Source organism: Amblyomma mixtum, chromosome 3 (assembly GCF_055824585.1).
Source record: "Amblyomma mixtum isolate Tamu chromosome 3, ASM5582458v1, whole genome shotgun sequence".
NCBI lineage: Eukaryota > Metazoa > Arthropoda > Arachnida > Ixodida > Ixodidae > Amblyomma > Amblyomma mixtum.
This window is the reverse complement of record NC_143014.1, coordinates 202,570,413-202,588,649: the sequence shown is the minus strand read 5'-3', so window position 1 is coordinate 202,588,649 and position 18,237 is coordinate 202,570,413. Positions and strand designations below refer to the sequence as shown.

Here is an 18,237-nt window from a genome sequence, read left to right as displayed (position 1 = left end):
TGAAGTGTTTTGAGGTGGGTGCACTCTTCACTTCGAAGAGCACCACCATTTCATTGCTTTCATGATCTTGGTGTTGTTGGGACTGAGGCATCCCACCGCTGCCACCACTGTTGGGACTGGGAGTCCGAGCCAAGAAACGGTCGAGGCGACGGTGAGTCAAAAGACTTTTATGTACAGTATGTACAAGGGCTTTCACATGATACAAGGGCCAGAACACCACGGGCTAGCACAAAGAAGAAGAGCGGCCCCGGCGGCGAGCGTAGCTCCGGCGTGATGGCTCTTCTGCTGCCTGTCTGCTGCGCGGGTTCAGCGCGGCTCCGTTTTTATAGCCGCCCATGTCCGTTGCGGCAGCCAGCAGTTCAAATCCTCCAATCAGGTCACGGCACTGGCTACCGTTCAAATTGGACGAATGGCCGAGAGGCGGCCGGCCGTTGAAGCGTCGGAGGAGTTCGCACCGACGGTGAGGAGGGAAGGAGGAAGGGTCCGCGTTGGTGCCAGCGAGGCGGGATGATTCACGCTGCACGCCGCGACATGTCCGAGAGAGTCTGGGCCTGCTTTGAGCGTCGACGAGCGCGCAGCGCTGTCCTCCAGAGAGGCCAGCCAGCGAAATGTGGGCTCCGGCACTACAGCACCACCGCCGCCAGACAATGCGCCACGAAGACGAGCTACTTCCGCGTGGCTCGGATGCGGGGCGCGCTCGTACGCCAGGCTCCTCCAAGTTCTCGTCCGGAGTTCAGTCGTAGGTAGCTCCAGGCTCCTTTCCGTGAACAGGTCCCGCTCGTCAGGACAGGATCACTGCTCCGCAGCTTTGTCGCCCAGGTGACTGGATCAGCTTCGCTCGGTCCTTCGGAAGAGCTTGCTTCTCAGCATCGGTCGTTGATCGTTCTGCATGTTGCCAAGAACCGACCGACAACAGGCAACACCCAACACGAGCAAGTGCCCTCCGTCACCCGTCAAAACACCAGACTTCAAAGTCAAAAAACTCTGCTGGCTATATTTCTGTCCCCTTTTTGTTCCCTCTTCTACAAGAGACACATGTGGGATACAAGAACTCTAAAGTAATTAACTCAGACAAAGTGTCAAACACATGAAACACTCGGAATGAAATGAATGCTAAATAAATTCGCTCTCTTGAGATCACTCGGCCAGAAGAACACTTTGCTGAGGCCACAAATGAGGACATAAATTTTTCTCCGATCTACGAGCGAACTTAACAGCTGTTCGCGAAGTGACAAAATGTAGGTCATGAGGAGGCGAAGGTAGCCTTGCTTAGAACACACGGCTTAGCGCGTCTACGCCAGCATTTAACTCGGTTAAACGACACCCGCTACCGCGGAAGCTAATGACTCTGCCTCTTTCGCTGTAGCTGCGCTTTTCTCTCTCTCTCTACTACCGTGGAGGCTAATGTCTCTGCCTCTTTCGCAGTAGACGCGCTTTTCTTTCTCTCTGTACTTGTCTTTCCAGTTTCTACGGACGGTACAGTACGAGAATGATTTGTTTTCTCTTACTGACAACTTATCCTGTTCTTTGCGCTTCGCGCGCCAGTTGTGGCGTTCAGTTGCGAGTACGCAACGCTTCCGATGGGACCTTCCTTTCTTTTTCTTTGTTTCTGGCGGCAAGTGAGACCCACGAGGCTTTAATTTCTCGCGCACCCTTTTGCATTTTCGCTCGATGCGAAGTGCGCATCTACCCGGCCTTTTGATTTTGCGCCCACTAAATGGTGTTATTTCCACTCGCGGCTTTCTATCGCGATAACTGTACTTGGCCGAGCGCTTAGACGGTTTCTTCTTTCTAATTTTCCTGCCCCTGTCACTACGGCCCCGTACACGCATTTTCCTTCCGCGCGCGTGCCGCTTTCTGTGGGAGCGCGGTTTCTCCCGTGACTGCAGCGGAAAGCGAGAGCCGTCCTGAGAGCACGCGCCTTTGCGCGTCTCGCTCTCTCTGTGCTGGCGGCAAGATTCACGCTTGTCCCGCTCCTTAATTTTTCTCCTCCCGGGCAGTGCACTCTTGAATCTCGGTTTGCTGCTTTGGTGCACTTTTCCGCACGAATGTTTGTGCGATTTCTTTTTGCAGTTTATTCTACTGCCCAGACCAATCTGCCTCGGCACACTTATGTGTTTCGCTTTGCGCGATAGCGACGCCTGGAACATTTCTTTAGCTCTGATTCTGATTCTAGTTTCAGGGCTGTCGAAGTGACTGACTTTGCTGCTATCCATGTGCCGTTGAAGCTGATGCTTCCGATGGTGGCAACCCGTTTTCGCGCGTTTGCCCTTTCTCTCTGTTCGGCGGCGCCCGTCTTTCTTATGCCTGCCTTTCATCGTCTTTCGGTGACAGCTCTCTCTCTTGAGCTTGCCTTTCCTCTCCTTTCGACGGCAGTGCTGTTTCTCTTGTTTGGCTATCACCTTGTGGCGATAGCCCATATTCCTGAACTGGCGGTTCCTTTTCTTCCGGTTGCAGCTTTCTATCGTGAGCTTTCCTTTCATTTTCGCCTGTGGAAGCACATTCTGCTTCCGTCGCCTAGGTTTCTGCTCTCTGACAACGTCGCTTTGATTGTCAGCCAATTCACCTGCGCTACCTAGCTCACGTCTATATATGGCGCCTTCACTAAGTTCCTCAAAGCTGCACTCTTCCTGCTCAGCGTCTCTGAGTGCGCATTCGTACTCATCTTCCTCGGATGGAATGACGTCTACCGCCCCTACGTCGTCTGGAATGTTCTGTTCTCCACTGTCGTCCAGCACCTTAGTTTCTTCAGGCGCAGACGAACCAGTGTTTTCTACTGACATTACTGCTGACACGCAGCTCTTGTCATGCTCCTGACGCGTTTCAGCCAATTTCGGATGAGGGTCGGCTCTGCACTCAGTCGCGGTGTTCCCGCTACTGCAGCTGCTTTCAGGAACGTCGCAAAGCTCAGAGCAGTGCGAAAGCACGGTACTCGTGTCGCATCGCTCGCCAGAGACACCAACGCACAACTCAGCGTCCGCAAACTCTACATGCGCCTGCTTCCGTTGATCGTAAGTGTTGGGTTTCTGCAGTTCTGCCGAATGCGCTGCACAACACGGTGTGCCGTCCTCGTTTACTTCGCCTGCGTCGGCGCAGGCGTTTTCATTAATGTCCAGACGGACGTCCTCTCTGCCCTGTTCGGCAACTTCTCCTGCTTTCGACACGCTAGGAGATCCGCTTTCCGGTAACTCCGCCACAATTTCAATGGGCGAGACCTCTGTAAGTGCATCGTCCGATGCTGTGACTACCTTATCCGATGGTATAGAGGTTTTCTCGGTTGGCGAATGCGGGGCAATTCCCACTGTTACAGCAGCAGTTACATCTGCCAAGTACGGACTACGTTCCTCTGTGCCGCACTGGCAGTGCTGCTCCACAGCGACGCACTCTACCTCTGTGTCCCGATCTTCCGAACCTTCCGCATTTTCGAGCCATTCTAAAATGTCGGCTTTAAACTGGTAGGGAAAATCGTTAAACGATGGGGTGCTATTCTCTCGCAGGTACCTTTGGCGAAGGTCCAGCGGTGACACGTTATATCTCGCCAGTAAGAAGCTTTTCAGCTCATCGTAGTCCGCCAAGCCGTCGTCCAACAGGCGCTTGACAACGTCATACGCTTCGCTAGAAAGCAGGGCTACCAACTTCTGTGCCCAACCATTCCGCTCAACGCGCTTTCTCTCGCAGACGCGCTCGAACTCCGTCAAATATTTCGCCATATCTTCGGCGATCACGAAGTGCTGCGGCCTGTCTCTCAGCTGCTGACCGTTGGTCTCATGCAGAGCGGACAATGTTCTATATCTCTCGAATCCGATCTCGTGCGCTTCAAGCTCCAGGTCCATCAGTTTCTTAGCGCGGGCACGCCGTTTTATCTCAAGCTGCCTCCGTTTTTCTGCCTCTTTGGCCTCGCGCTCACGGCATTCTTTGATCTCCTCCCAGGCCTCATTGGCTTCCTCAGCCGTTACATTCTCCTTCCGCATGATCTCAAGAATCGCATGCTTTCGTTTTGCGGGGCCCAAATCAATGCCCAACTCTTCACAAATTTCGATGAGTTCCTTCACTTTGAAGTTCTCCATCGCGCACAATAGCCTCTTGTAGTTTGCCCTTTTCTTAGAATTGCCTTGCCGTTCACTACTATAGTGCTACTAGCATGACACGCGCAAGTAATTCTTTCCAACAACGCCTCGTTTACTCCCTCTGCACCAGCTTTCATTTCAAAGCGCTCCGACTTGGCTCGAAACAGCAAAGCTCTCTCCAGTGCAACACACAGCCCTACTCTAAACTACAATCACGTGTGCTAGAGCAGTCTGGCGAATTGAGGGGAAAACATCAGGCACTCACCGCGCCAAGGTAGCTGACGCCGGTCGATCCCGCAGCTGCCATCCACTGTTCGGACTGGGAGTCCGAGCCAGGAAACGGTCGAGGCGACGGTGAGTCAAATGACTTTTATGTACAGTATGTACAAGGGCTTTTACATGATACAAGGGCCAGAACACCACGGGCTAGCACAAAGAAGAAGAGCGGCCCCGGCGGCGAGCGTAGCTCCGTTGTGATGGCTCTTCTGCTGCCTGTCTGCTGCGCGGGTTCAGCGCGGCTCCGTTTTTATAGCCGCCCGTGTCCGTTGCGGCAGCCAGCAGTTCAAATCCTCCAATCAGGTCACGGCACTGGCTACCGTTCAAATTGGACGAATGGCCGAGAGGCAGCCGGCCGTTGAAGCGTCGGAGGAGTTCGCACCGATGGTGAGGAGGGAAGGAGGAAGGGTCCGCGTCGGCGCCAGCGAGGCGGGATGATTCACGCTGCACGCCGCGACATGTCCGAGAGAGTCTGGACCTGTTTTGAGCGTCGGGTAGCGCGCAGCGCTGGCTTCCAGAGAGGCCAGCCAGCGAAATGTGGGCTCCGGCACTACAGTGTAGAGGTATGCCTCCCACACTTCTTTTCCGTGCATTTAGACAAAAAGACTTGTCGCAGAAGAGTTCCATATAAACCTGCTCTCCATGGATAGGTGCACCCTGCACTGTTGTGCAGCGGCACATGTGGGGGGGGAACAGGACGTGCTTGCATCTCGTCATGCTGGCCCATGCCACCGACACGCCTCCATCCGGAATAGCGCTACGTGCAGCGTTGGTCTGTGCAGAGGCCCATCCCCGAAATCGCGGATACCGCGTCCTCTGATTGGTGTATTGCGGCACGTGTGGTGCCTTGCACTAACATCTTACAACTTTCGCGTAACGTAATACTCTGGCCATAGCATCTTCCTGCAGTGGCACAAACGTGCGATAGCCCTTGCGCAGTCGCGGTCACATGACCGTATGCCGCGTGAATGAGGTCAGAGAATTGCGGCATCACATGCGACATGTTCAGAATTTTTAGCCACGGTTGTACATTGAACTCTGTGGGATGAGCAACTCAGTGCCCGCGCAAGTATGAATTGTGTCCAAAATTTCGTTTCCCAAACATGTGTCAGCTACTTTTAAATTTAAAATCCAGCAGCATGTAAAGAATCGTATGGTAAGAGCTTGAGACTATGACGCTTAGTGCACTTTGGCTTGCTGCTGTTTGAGCATTGCCAAATGCAAGTTTGAAAGCATTTATTTTTGTTTTGTTCTCTTTTTATCCCAATTCCCTATATGAGTTCTGGAAACCGTGTATTTCAGCATATGCTATTCAGTTCTAACGAAATGCTTTATTTTATACTGCTACATCTCTGGTCGCAAGCTATTCATTTCGGTTCGAAAATATTCTCTTCGCTTCGAAACTAGTATTCGAACAGAATAACTATTCGCTTCTTATTCGCTTCAAACTGAAAATTCACTATTCGCACTTGCCTAGGTTTGAGCTATTTTCTGCATAATTTTTTTATTGCATTTAGCATGAGCCACTTCTTTGCCTGGGTTCAAAAGGTTGTAATGAATGAGCACTGCTTCAAAGGGCAAGACTTTTCACCTACTGCACATCCCTTTCAAAGCCTGCACTTTTCCGCCTTTTCATTTTGCTTGCGTTAACCCCTTAATGGTCAGCATTCTTCTCCAAAGAGAGTACCAAATGATCAGTGTGCTTTTAGCTTGCTAGATTTTTAAATGCCATGATGCCTAATGGTTTGTATCAGTTGCAGTTGTATCAGCCAAGTAATCATAAAAGAAAAAGAAAGGCCTCAAAAAGAGCATTTGTTACTGGAGAGGGGCAGTTGTGATATTAAATGAAACGCTGCGTGAACCCTCAAAAGCAAACCATTGGATGGGGATGGCAGCTCCTTCGACATCTATATGCACCGCCACCCCACTAAATGGCAAGATCAGTCTGGGCTGCAGTGAGCCTGGTGGTGAATTGAACTATGCCACCTCCTATTCCAAAAGGCTAATACTTGAACGATTTTCCATTGACTGATGCAACTCCTTCTAATGAGCTCAAGACAGTGCCATGTCACCATACAGTGCGAGACACTGTGAACTTGCCATGAACTGTTAAGGGGTTAACTGGCTTGTTGCGTCAAATGCTGCTGGTGCCATCTTGCTTTTGTTCTTTTTTCTGTTTTCTTTCCCATATCTTCTTCCTTTTGCATGTTCTTTTGTTGTGGCTAGAGTGATGACGATTACTCAGGCCGGTCTAGTTCTCCCTCCTCAGACTTCAGCGTAAGTTGCTGTGCTTCTTTTTCACTCTCTTGTTCTCTGCTTCCCTGGAAGCTTAGGCAATGTAGCATGTGTGATTTATGAATGCTAGATTGAACTCGAGTCATGGCAGGCTTGCATGTCCTGCACCATTTCTGTCACTTGTCTGGGCTTAGCACTGCTGTACGTGTGCCTGGGGCTTGGAAACAGCTTTACATGTGTGCAGTGATGCTGAAGCCTTTCCACCATACTAGATAGAACCCTGCAGCTAACTTGCCCTAACTCTCTAGTGTGTGGAGTGCAAGACGCACAGGTGTGGTAATGTGCACCCAGGTGTGACTGTACAATTGACCTGTGATGTCACTTTTTTGTCAAATTGCAGTAATGATTTCGGAAAGAAAAAAATGGCACATTTCACTTATAAAGCATTGTATAACAGGAGCTGTGTTTGCAATGTGGGCTATGCACTCCTTTGTTGCAGGTGCATTCTGCTTTGGCACTTCACACTTCGCTAGACCCGATATACCTAGGAGGATGTACGCCTGTTTTTGCAACTTTCGCACATAAGGCAAATGATAGCATGAAATACGAAATCACTACCTCTTTTTTTTTTTCCTCCAGTTTTAGTATAAACTTTCAAACTTGAAACAGGTTTGGTAAGAGGCTACATTGAACTAAATTGTTTTTAGAATACAAGGAAGAGAAAGGTAATTTTAAAATATTGTACAATAAGCTGTTAAGGTTAACTGTGAGGGCATGAAAGAGTTTGAAAGGCATGAAAGGCTACAGGGATTTGTACCCTTTGCCTTGCTTTTCATCAATTAAGTGTTGCCTTTTGCACTTGTGCTGTGTGCTTTATCTTTACCTATTTTCTTTTTTTCTTTTGGTTTCTACCAAAATGCTGCCTTCTCCATCTTTTGTGCATTGCGTGCTCAACTGCATTGGGTGGTACAAGCAGCATAGATACTGTATTTACTCGTATAATTTGCGCACCCTGGCTTTTTACACGGATTTTAAAAAAAAAAACAACCTTTACTCGCATATTTTCTGCTGTCTGCTGTGCCAGTCCACCAGCACGTACGTGGGTGCACTCAAGGCAGGCTTGGGAAGATCGGTGCGGCCGCGTCATTGTATGCGGTTGTGAAAGGTGCAAGTGGCGAGGCTACGAATTGTGCACTGTTTACGTGGCTCGCTCGTGCTGGCGGTCGCTTTCCCAGATGAACACTTGCATGCGTGCCTGAATTTGAAACTACTGAATACTTTGCTGTTCAGTTTGGTGCTAGTCAGCTAGGTGGTGGTGGTGGAAAACGTTTATTTGCTCTATTTTACAATATTTTTTTGTGGCTTCAGATGGAGTCTTCTATCTTATCATCAGGGTTGGTTCCCCTAGTCCAGGGCTCCGCTGAGGGTAGCTGCCCTGCGTGCGCGCCTTACTAGTCCTTGTTGGACTTTCAGGATGTCGCTGGATAGCATCCTCTCCCACTGTTCCGCACTCGGGTTTTCTATTATGGGTAGCTCGTCTATTTTCTGGCAAGCCCATAGATAGACCCTATACCATGTGGTATGGTATAGGGTTGGTTTGTCTCCACACCACGGGCACTCGCTCTTGTACTGCGTGGGGTAGATTTTACTTAGCATGTTTAGGCACAGGAATGTTCCCGTTTGTGACTGTCGCCATGCTATGGCGTCTTCTATATTGAGTTGTTTGTGTGGGGGCGGGTATTTTTGTCTGATCCCTCTGTAGTAGTTAAGAATGTCTGTATAGCTTTGGGCTACCGGCTCGGGTTCCTCAGCGGGGTCGGGATTGTTGGATGCTTGGTTTGTTGCGTACCCTCGAGCTATCCTATCCGCCTCCTGATTTCCCGTAATGTCGGTATGCCTCGGCACCCAAACTATCGTCTGTTTGGCCTGGTTGTTTTTGGTTTTGCCACTTGAGCGGAGAATGCGGAGCGCACTGTGGCTGATTCTGCCGTTTAGGTAGTTGCGGCATGCAGCTTGTGGGTCGGTGAGTATTGTTAAGGACCTGTTGGATCGGTAGCCCTCTGCTGCCGCTAGAGCCACGGCTGCCTCTTCGGCCTCGACTACCGTACAGTTCCGTATTGACACGCTGGTGATTTCTTTTAGGTCTGAGTTGATCACCGTTGCCACTTTTGCTTTTCTTGTGGTTTCTGTCCTCAGTGTATGTAGTGGCGTCTACGTACACAGTGTGGTTTCTAGTTGCCAGTGTTCTTTGTACATACTCTGCTCTTGCTTCTCTTCGTACCATGTCTAGGTTCAGGTCCATATTCCTTGGTATTGGTGCTACTTTGATGGTGTTTCTGTATTCGTCTGGTGTCGTCTTCGTGCTTTGTGTCTCCTTTATCGTAGCTTCACCACCGTATCTGCTCAGGAGTCTTCTGCCCGTTGCCGATAGTTTTAGTCTTTCAATTTGTGCTATTATTTGCGCTTCTTCGAGTTCTTCGAGACTGTTGTGTAGCTCCAGAGCCAGTAGTTTGTCGGTTGATGTTGATTGTGGTAGGTGAAGCGCCATCTTGAGGGCTTTCCTCAGGATTTCGTCCGCTTGTTGCATTTCGTATTTTGTGCAATGGTAGTATGGGAGGCTTTATGTTACTCTGCTTACCACCAGGCTTCTGACCAGTTGTAGCATGTCTGCCTCTTTCATGCCGTGTCTTTTCCTCGAGATCCTTGTTATCATGCGGGCTACTTGGTGTGTTGCTGTTTTAAGTATTGTTAGGGTGTGGGTGCACCTTTGGTTCGATTGTATCCACATTCCTAATATCCTGATGAGTGTTTTTTCCGGGATTAGTTGTCCCTCGAGTCGGACGTTTAGTCTCAGGTTTTCTTTCTCGGGGACAGTGCGCTTCTTCTTGCCTCGCCATACTCTTAGGAGCTCTGACTTCTCTGTCGAGGAGGCTAGTCCTCTTGCCTTGACATAGTCTTCTACGCATGTCGCGGCCTCTTGTAGTCTTTCTCCCTTTTTCCCGAGTGAGCCTTTAGTTACCCATACGGTGATGTCGTCGGCGTACATGGCGTGTCATACGTTTTCGATCTGCTGTAGTTGTAGGCTGCACATCCGTTATCTCCTTTGCCTCCCACTGCTGGCTTCACAGTTCTATCTTTGCTCATTTATTGCTTTGAGCTTCACATGCACCGTCATGCCATCCTGCTGGGAACTTTGTAACATGATGCGATGCGGGAGGGGGTATGCGTCTTACATTTGGAGTCTTTTTTTTTTTTTGTCTAGTGACGGTTTGAGTTGGGGGGCCTATGTATATTTAGCAATATAGAGTATACCGTACAAATGTTTGTATGGGCCGCACTTTTTTTTTCAGGTTCGAGGGGCAATTTTCGGGGTGCGGCCCATACTTGCAATGTGCGAAAAAAAATTTTTTTTGAAAGTAAAAACACACCAATCGGGGAATGATCGGCATTTATTCTACGTTCAATTGTCACTCGCGAAGTCTTCCGACTCCAAGCTGGTGCTGTGCTCTGGTGCACGCTCATCCCACAAGAAGTCGCGCAGCAAGTCAACTGTCAATGCGTAGACGTTGTTCTGCACTTCCATCAGCAGCTGTTCTTCCAGTTCGGGAAACTTGCACGGCTTGCCTCAGAAAGCGCACTTTTTGCAGCTTGTGTTCTTCAGTGCACCCGTTTGATTGCACCATCGTCGGACGCACTTCTCGGCCATGTCGAATTTTCTGCCCACCGCGGGCTTGACGTGGCCAAGAGCAAACTCTCAGCCGTGTAGCTATTAAGATGCTTGGCCATCGTGCTAAAATTGCAACGCTTGGTGGCAGCACATGAAAGCCACAACTGCGGCGAAACTAACACACTACTTCAACTCCCGTGCCTTTGACAGCCACAAAATGCTGGAGCTGGTGGTACTGGTGCCAGTATGGATAGTGGGAGCTCGCGGTGGGAAAAAAAGTTGATGATGAGATACGGCCTCGGGCGCCATCTGTGGGCGGTACCTCGAAGCTCCTGTGCATGTGTGTGGCCTCTGCGATCAAGCGCCCTGTTGCTCGCAGCCAGAGCTGATTGTGGAGGCCACGGCGCATGCATTTCGAGGGTCATGGAAAGTTCGGGTGCGGCCCTTACATGATTTTTTTTTTTAATATATGCTTTGGGAAAAAAGGGTGCAGCCCGTACATGTCTCTTACCCTTACACGCGTTTATATTGCGCGTTATGACCTCTGCAGCGTTTTTTAGGACGTGTTCAGAAAATCCTTGCGTAATTTACACACCCCCTTTTTAAAACCTTATTTAAAAAAAGGTGTGCAAATTATGCCAGTAAATACAGTAAGGGTTCAATTGTAATGGAATTACTCTTAAATGAATTTGCTGTGTTGAATTAATTGCTTTGTAAGATTTTGTAGCCAAGAAAGCAAATTAATGAGCCTTACTATAAATTTTCTTCTATAGTTCAGTAAGGTTTTCTTGTTTTGATTGAGAATATTTTGCTCTGTGCTTTAGCATAAGTATTGTGAAATTATGTAATGTCTTACTGCCTAACCTGCAGCTTTACATTGGCTGAACTTAAATACCCACATAAAGTATGTTTGCTTTTGGTGTTTTTTGTTTCTACTTCATTTAAATGTAGTATTTGATGAACATGGTCACCTTTTGATTGCTAGCATTCAGCCAGTGAGTAGCATCTTTTTCTAGGAAGCAGTTGACTGTGTGGAGAAATGGGATTAAAAAATGGATTTTGTCAAAGCCTGGCCCAGTTTGTTGGTTCTTGCAAGGATATGAACTTCCACTCATCTCAGCAGTTTTGGTGATTCTTATGGTGATTCTTGAAAGCTTGACTAAAGTTTTATTTTTTATTGTGCTACAGACATCACATTCCAAAAACGAAAAGAAAATCCTCAGCAGTAAGAACTACTTGTTTTCTGAAGTTGTCCTACAGATAATTTCTCTGGTGTAAACAGGTGCACGCCTTCTCTGCTTACATTGTGCAAATGATAGTGTAACTTTAACATCTTTGGGTACAAATTTTCTTTCTGTTACTTGTTTTCACCCCATAAAAAAACTGCCCCATAGGCCTGCCTTGCTCGTTCTGTGTGGAAGTCTGCTTTATTGTTTTTTAACGGTGTTATCCTAAACTTGTCTTCATGTGTGCCGCTGTTCTTCAGAACGGTGACCTCTTGGAGGACAGTTCCAGTGCCTTTGATTCTATTGCTGCCAAGCACAAGGAGAAAGAGCTCACACCCTTCACCATCTCTACAGACTCAGGTGAGTGACGTCCAGTACCCTGACTGGGTGGCTGTAACTTGCAGTGTCTGACCAACCGCTGCATGAAAGCAGACCTATAGAGAGGGAGCACTAGGCTTGAGCAAACACTGCGTTCTTGGTTTGAGGCAAATTGGAAAGAAATACAGTTGAACCTCGTTATAACGAAGTTGAATGGGCCCGGCGATTGCTTTGTTATAGCCCCTGTTGACTGCGCTTCCAAGGGAAATCATCATTACTTTGCTATATCCATTATTTCTTTGTAACCAATCTCGTTATAACAAGGTTGGACTGTAGCTACACCAGATGCCCCAGCTAAAAGTAACCAAGCTTTTAAAAAAGACCGAGTGTCCTAGCCCATTGAGCCGCCGCGGTGGCTCAGTGGTTATGGTGCTCGGCTGCTGACCCGAAAGACGCGGGTTTGATCCCGGCCGCGGCGGCTAGAATTTCTTTGGAGGAGTAATTCTAGAGGCCCGTGTACTGTGCGATGTCAGTGCACGTTAAAGAACCCCAGGTGGTCGAAATTTCCGGAGCCCTCCACTACGGCGTCTCTCATAGCCTTAGTCGCTTTGGGACGTTAAACCCCATAAACCAAACCTGTCCTAGCCCATTGAAAGCAACTGAGAGCTGTTGGGAGTCGTGCAGCCACGCTCTATAGTTTTTCATTCTCCAAAGTTGATTAATTAGTAAAGACAAATTAGTTAAAATATTGGTTTGAGGAATAAAGTTACAATTCAGAAGTTGTAGATTGTTTTAATGTTTTGAGAAACAGCTGGCTAAAATGTTTGCTCCAAGGTACCATTTACGCAACCTTATTTGCCGGCCTTAAAAGAAAGCTACCACATGATAGCAGCTGGCGTATATGTCTCACCTAGTGCACCTGCAAAGCCCCGTCGGGGAGAGCGTTTTGGAGAAAAGTGGATTTTGTTCTCCGAGATGTGCCGTCAGATGCTGAAGCAACACCTCTGATGGATGCTTTTGTATTTTGCTAGCATTCTTTCAAGGCTAGTAAAAAAAAACTTTACGTAAATGGTACCTTAGTGCAAACATTTTGGCTGGCGGTTTTTAAGGCAGTCTACAACTTCTGCATGGACTCTTAATTTCTGACTGCAATATTTAAAAAGTTAAGTAACGTATATTGCTGCGGATAAGTACACTCCAAATATAGGTTGACCCCCTCTTCCCCCCCAACTAGCAGCCTTCACTGGCCAAAAAGGAAAAAAAAAGTTGACTCCTGACTCCAAATATAAGTTGACGTGTATAACACTCCAGCCTTGCTGTCACACTATTTATGTAGTTTCTTGAGGGGGTGGCATTGTGGCGCGCACAATTGTGCGGCCAGCAGTCACTGGCGGATGAAATCACAAGCGATGAAACGGTGCCCCATCCTGGCTTCTATACTCACAACTGACTCGGCTGACTAGTAACAAACTGAACAGCCAATGGTAGTGCAGTTCCACATTCCAGAACCACGCAACCACACACCATGCACGCTCCGGAGGTTGCCAGAAGTTTGCTCTCACGCCGTCTACCTCTTTTCTGGGAAAACGAGTGCTAGCTTGAGCTAGCATGGTAAATGGCGCATAGTTTGTATTTTTCATAGCAGAACCGATTTGCAAACTAATTAATGATTTCCTTTGATACATGCAGCTCCTTATACTATTTTGTCAGGAACTGGCACTGGCATGGGGCTCGTACACCTGCGGCTAGGCTGAAACTACCTTAGAACCAGCATATATATAGGTTGATTCTGTGTATAGGTCGACCCCTAATTTGAGATGGTCGTTTTTGTAAAAGGTTGACTTGTACGCGGCAGTGTATGATAATTGGTCTTCACTAATTTAGTTCGGAAAAGAAAGATGTACAGTTAAACCTTGATTTGACGAACTCGAGGAAAATCCACAGTTTACTTTGTAACACCGAAATTTCACTGTATCGAAAATCGTCTCCTAGCATGCTTAGAATCTGTCAAAAACACGCTGCAGATAACTTAGGGAAAAACCTTTATTTGCGATGAAAGTGGTACTTTACTTCTGCTTTTTCTTTGTCATCAATGGCATTACGCACGTCTTGCTCATGTGCGAGCTCAACACTGCCAACACGATGATGCATTTCGCTGCTGCCACTGCTGCGACCTTGTGAGAAGAAGGTATGGAAACGAAGAAAAAAAGGTCGCTGTTGCCAGTAGCCATCCTCGTGGCAGGCCACACCATCTGAAAGATAGTCCTTCAGTCACCGAGCAATGAAATGAAATCAGACCCACCCCACTCCTCGTGTTATTCCCGGAAGAGCGAGTGGAGTCTTTTTGTACGTATATGTGTATCGTCTGAGTGGGAAGCAAGGTTGTCAGGTGTGAAGCGCATGGCTAACGGGCTGGTTGGTGACGGGCTGGTTGGTGCTTTTGACTCACTGGCTGAAACGTGGTTACTAACACTAAAAACACAAGGGACAGCAAAAAGCGTGTGTCCCGTCAATATCTTTTTGCTGTCCCTTGTCTTTAGCGCTAGTAACCATGTTTCAGCCAGTGTGAATCGCGCAATGGGCTTCACAGCAGACGGGTGTGCCAACGGCATTGACCTTGCCAGTCCTTTTATGAAGCTTTGGGAATCTGTAAATGCGATAAACGCTGCTTGCTGTCTGTTGCGTGGTGCGATTGTGGACCAGATAGCGAGAGCTGCAGGCTGGCCTGGCAGGGTCATACACTCATGCCAAGCCCACCTGCACTATCCCAGATGGCACAGCTGGTGGCACGCTTGCCACTGTAGTGATTATCATATTTTCATCTGCCTGTGTGCTCTAAAACCCAGGTGGCACCCACTATTATGTATGCACTGCAATGCGTGCTTCAGCATGCGCTCTGCTCCTCCACTCACGCCTGCGGTGCAATTTTTCCTCAGGTTCATTTCCAGCCACCAGTGAAGTTTCATTGCATTGAGAGTGTGGCAGAATCTACTTCGTTATACTGAAGCTAGAAATACACAGTGTTCTATGGACACGAAGTTATGAAAACTGGAATACTTCATCACAACGAGGATTCAGTTCGTTACATCGAAGATGAACTGTACTGCTGAAAAAGCCACGCGACTGTCAACAGCGCCCAGTTGGTTTCACTTGCCTATGGCACACTGTGTTTTTTAAAATCTTGGTTACTTTCGGCTGGGACACCCGGTATATGTCAAAGCATACTTTGTGACTTCTCTGCAAAACTTCTGTGCATGCCTGTGTTCTTTCAGGGGATGCGGACGGCCTGCTGAACAAGGCACTGCTGACAGGCAATGTGGAGGCGGCAGTGAACTTGTGCTTGCAGGAAGGCCGCTGGGCTGAAGCTCTTATTTTGGCGCAGGCTGGGGGCATGGCGCTTCTGCAGAGAACTCAGTGCCGCTTCTTCAAACAGGCTACCTCAGATTCAGCTAAGGCATGCTTTTTTTTTTTTTTTTGCCGGAGCTGATTGCTCAGTAGTGTTTCATAGCTTGAGAACTGTCAACGGTTGTTGTACTGTGGATACATCTTTCAAATTACTATGGTTGTAAGCACTTTGAATGATTCAGCCTTATCTGCTGAGTGTCATACGTATGCGAGTGCATATTTATGATAATAGTGCACTAGCATAGGAGCTTAGGCTAGTTTGTGAAGTATATTCAGAAGTGAAGAGGGCGAGAGAAACAACAGACGAGATTGAGGCATTTCTTACACCTGTTTTTTGCTTCTGTCCTGAGGTGCACCTCACAAACGTGCCAATGGTTAAATATTTTTCAATACCTGTCTAGTTACACCAGTGTGACTTTGGCATAGCCCTAGCTGTGCTTGTTCTTGCCCTAGCTATAATTACAGGCAGTATTGCTAACAATTGGACTAGCTGTAAATCTACAGCTCAGCCCATTCTTAGCAAAAGTGAACCCACTTGGGGCTCGAAAGCAGTTAAAGCTTTTTTTTTTCCCATTTCTGTTCATAAATTTTTAGTGCAATATGGGTCCAGTTTTAATGGTGTAGGTAGGAGAGTTTTAACAGTGATAAAGAGCAGTCCCTCTCTTAAAAAAAAGTATTAATGTGGTAACATTGTGAGGGATAAAACGGGCAAAATGTAGCTTCTTGCACTCCTTGTTGGAAACTTCTGCTTCTGTTTGGCTACTTCCAGAAGGTCTTTTCACCACGTAACTCGGAGAGAGGGAGATTTTTGAGTGAATGTAAGATGTTAGACCAGAAGACTAATGTCACAGAAAAGTATGCTATTAGTATGTTCATTGTCAGTAATCAGAAAGAAAATTCGAAACATAGATGCCATTTGCGACGAAGATATTGGCAGTGTTGACTGATGAAGAGTTCACTTTATAACACACTGTACTAGAGAAGTGACTTAGCGGTTAATTTTACAGTGCTTTAGAGGCAGTGCTGTACAAAAGGTTTTTGGATGGTCGTGTAAAAAACATTCTGTTTAGTGGAATAATCTTGATGAAGGACGTCAGAGATACGAGGCTGATATCTCTGTTACATGGGCAGATTTGACTGCTCTTTAGTTGAGTGGCATTTATTCTTTCCAGCTGCCATTGAACACAATGGCAGTTGGCTGCAAGTGTTTTCACAATCAGGAACTATGAAGAATGTTATGATTTCATGTGCTCAGTACACCGTGGGGTCAGTATACAGTTTGTACAAGTATGTGCCTTGTTTCTGAGTGCATCTTTTACACTGTGCTGGCTGCAGAAAGGCACAAATCAGCATGTCAGCAGCATGATTGTACCTTGACGTGATTGTGCAGTGTTAGAAGTGCAGGGAGGAGCAAAAATACCTAGTGTCACCGGGCACAAGGCTAGTCCATCTCACATGCAGTTTGCAAGTGTCTGATCCAAGTAATGGTGGATACAACATAGTTCTAGCAGCTTGCACCAGATGGTGGTGTATTTTTTGAAGGGTTCATTGGTTTTGCGCTGAACGCATTTTTATTCAATACTTTTTTGTTTCATGCCATTACTGGGGGCCTGGACGGTGGGTCGTAGTGGAGGGTTGTGGACTGAATTTGGCCACCTGGGTTTCTTGAACAATCACGTGGTACATAAGCATTTTTGCATTTTGCCTTGATAGAAATGTTGCTGCTGCTGGCAGGAATTGAACCCCATAGTCTCTGGCTCAGCAGCTTAACATGTGGCAGCTGAGCCACAGCGTCGGGCTATTTTATGTCTTATTGCGTGCAAGTACAGTGAACAGCAAATGTAACAAAGCTGTCAGCTTAATTATACTTCAGCACACTTGGGCCAACATAAACTGGTGCATGTCCTGCTCTATGTTTACAGCTCATCTCGGCTGTTGTACACTCCAACTGGGCACATGTGGTGGCAAACTGCGAGATCAGCTGCTGGAAAGAGGCCTTGGCTGCTGTACTTACCTATGCTAAGCCTGAGGACTTTGCAGCGCTGTGTGGTGAGCCTTGGCCACAGTTTTTGCATGCTGAGAAGAGCAAGGGGGTGTTAGGGTGGAATGCTGGGAAAGTTGGACGGCATTTATTCTGAAGGAGTGTGAAGCATAACAACAATAGAAGAGGGATGGCACTACACAAAAGTACTTGTGTTGTGCCTTCAGTCTTTAGTGTACTAGTAGTTGTGTTTTGCGCTTTTTCAGAGATGAACACAGGGAATTAAAGTCTCTCTTATTATCAGTACTTCAGACTTTTAGACAGGTCTCAAGGAAATCAATATTCTCAGTTACTGTAGAATCTGTGCGATTGGCCTCATATTATTTGTTCAGCGAGTCATATACCACATTTGCTTCATTTAAAGGTCCAGGAAACTGTTTTGAAGGTTGCTGTAAAATGTGTGCATTATGTGGAGTAAACGCTATTGAGCATGCTGTATTCATCCGTTCATCCTCAAAGGTGAACTGATAGTCTATTAATAATTTCTAAAAATTTCCATTCCCACGGCTCGTGATGGCGTCTACTGCCAGTTTCGTGTGCATATCCTTTCATGGATGTCACACGATCTAGACAATGTCAGTATTTGTGGGGCTGTCGTTGGCTTGCCATGAAGTGACACAGTTTGTATTTCCAAGAAAAACTGCTACAATATTTGGAGATAGGCCGGCTGAAGCAGGTATGGGGGTGCAGATGACCTCGTGGTGGGGGTGCATTGCTTCCATCTGAGCTAAATGGTTGAGCCCCAGTGATACATTTTTAGGTGGAGCATAGTCCTGGCCTGTAATCTTAATTTTTTATTTTTATTTTTGCCTGCTTTGGTGTACGGTTTAGAGAGAAAAGGGAGGGTCGTTTTTAGTTGCCAATTTCCTCAGTGCTACTTAAACTAGAACCAAAATTTTAACGGGAGCATGGTGGGTGATTGATTTCATTATCTGTTGGTCTTCACTTTCTTAGCCTTGGTGCAAAATCATTTCAGAGGCCCTTTAATCCCCTAACGGACAT

The 18,237-nt window shown here is 47.3% G+C and overlaps 1 protein-coding gene across 11 annotated transcripts in view; it reads left to right on the top strand.

Moving 5' to 3' along the window:
- The window catches only part of Sec31 (COPII coat complex component secretory 31), a 112,195-nt gene that overhangs the window by 55,964 nt on the left and 37,994 nt on the right, over nt 1–18,237 (top strand). For 7 of the 11 annotated variants that reach the window (XM_089582475.1, XM_089582477.1, XM_089582479.1 and 4 more), the window contains exons 13-16: nt 6,570–6,620; nt 11,732–11,831; nt 15,062–15,243; nt 17,117–17,243. In XM_089582475.1, coding sequence (XP_089438601.1) covers nt 6,570–6,620; nt 11,732–11,831; nt 15,062–15,243; nt 17,117–17,243 — 460 coding nt within the window. The remainder of the gene's footprint in view (nt 1–6,569; nt 6,621–11,731; nt 11,832–15,061; nt 15,244–17,116; nt 17,244–18,237) is intronic. The other 4 variants (XM_089582483.1, XM_089582482.1, XM_089582481.1 and 1 more) reach the window with 1 other exon arrangement.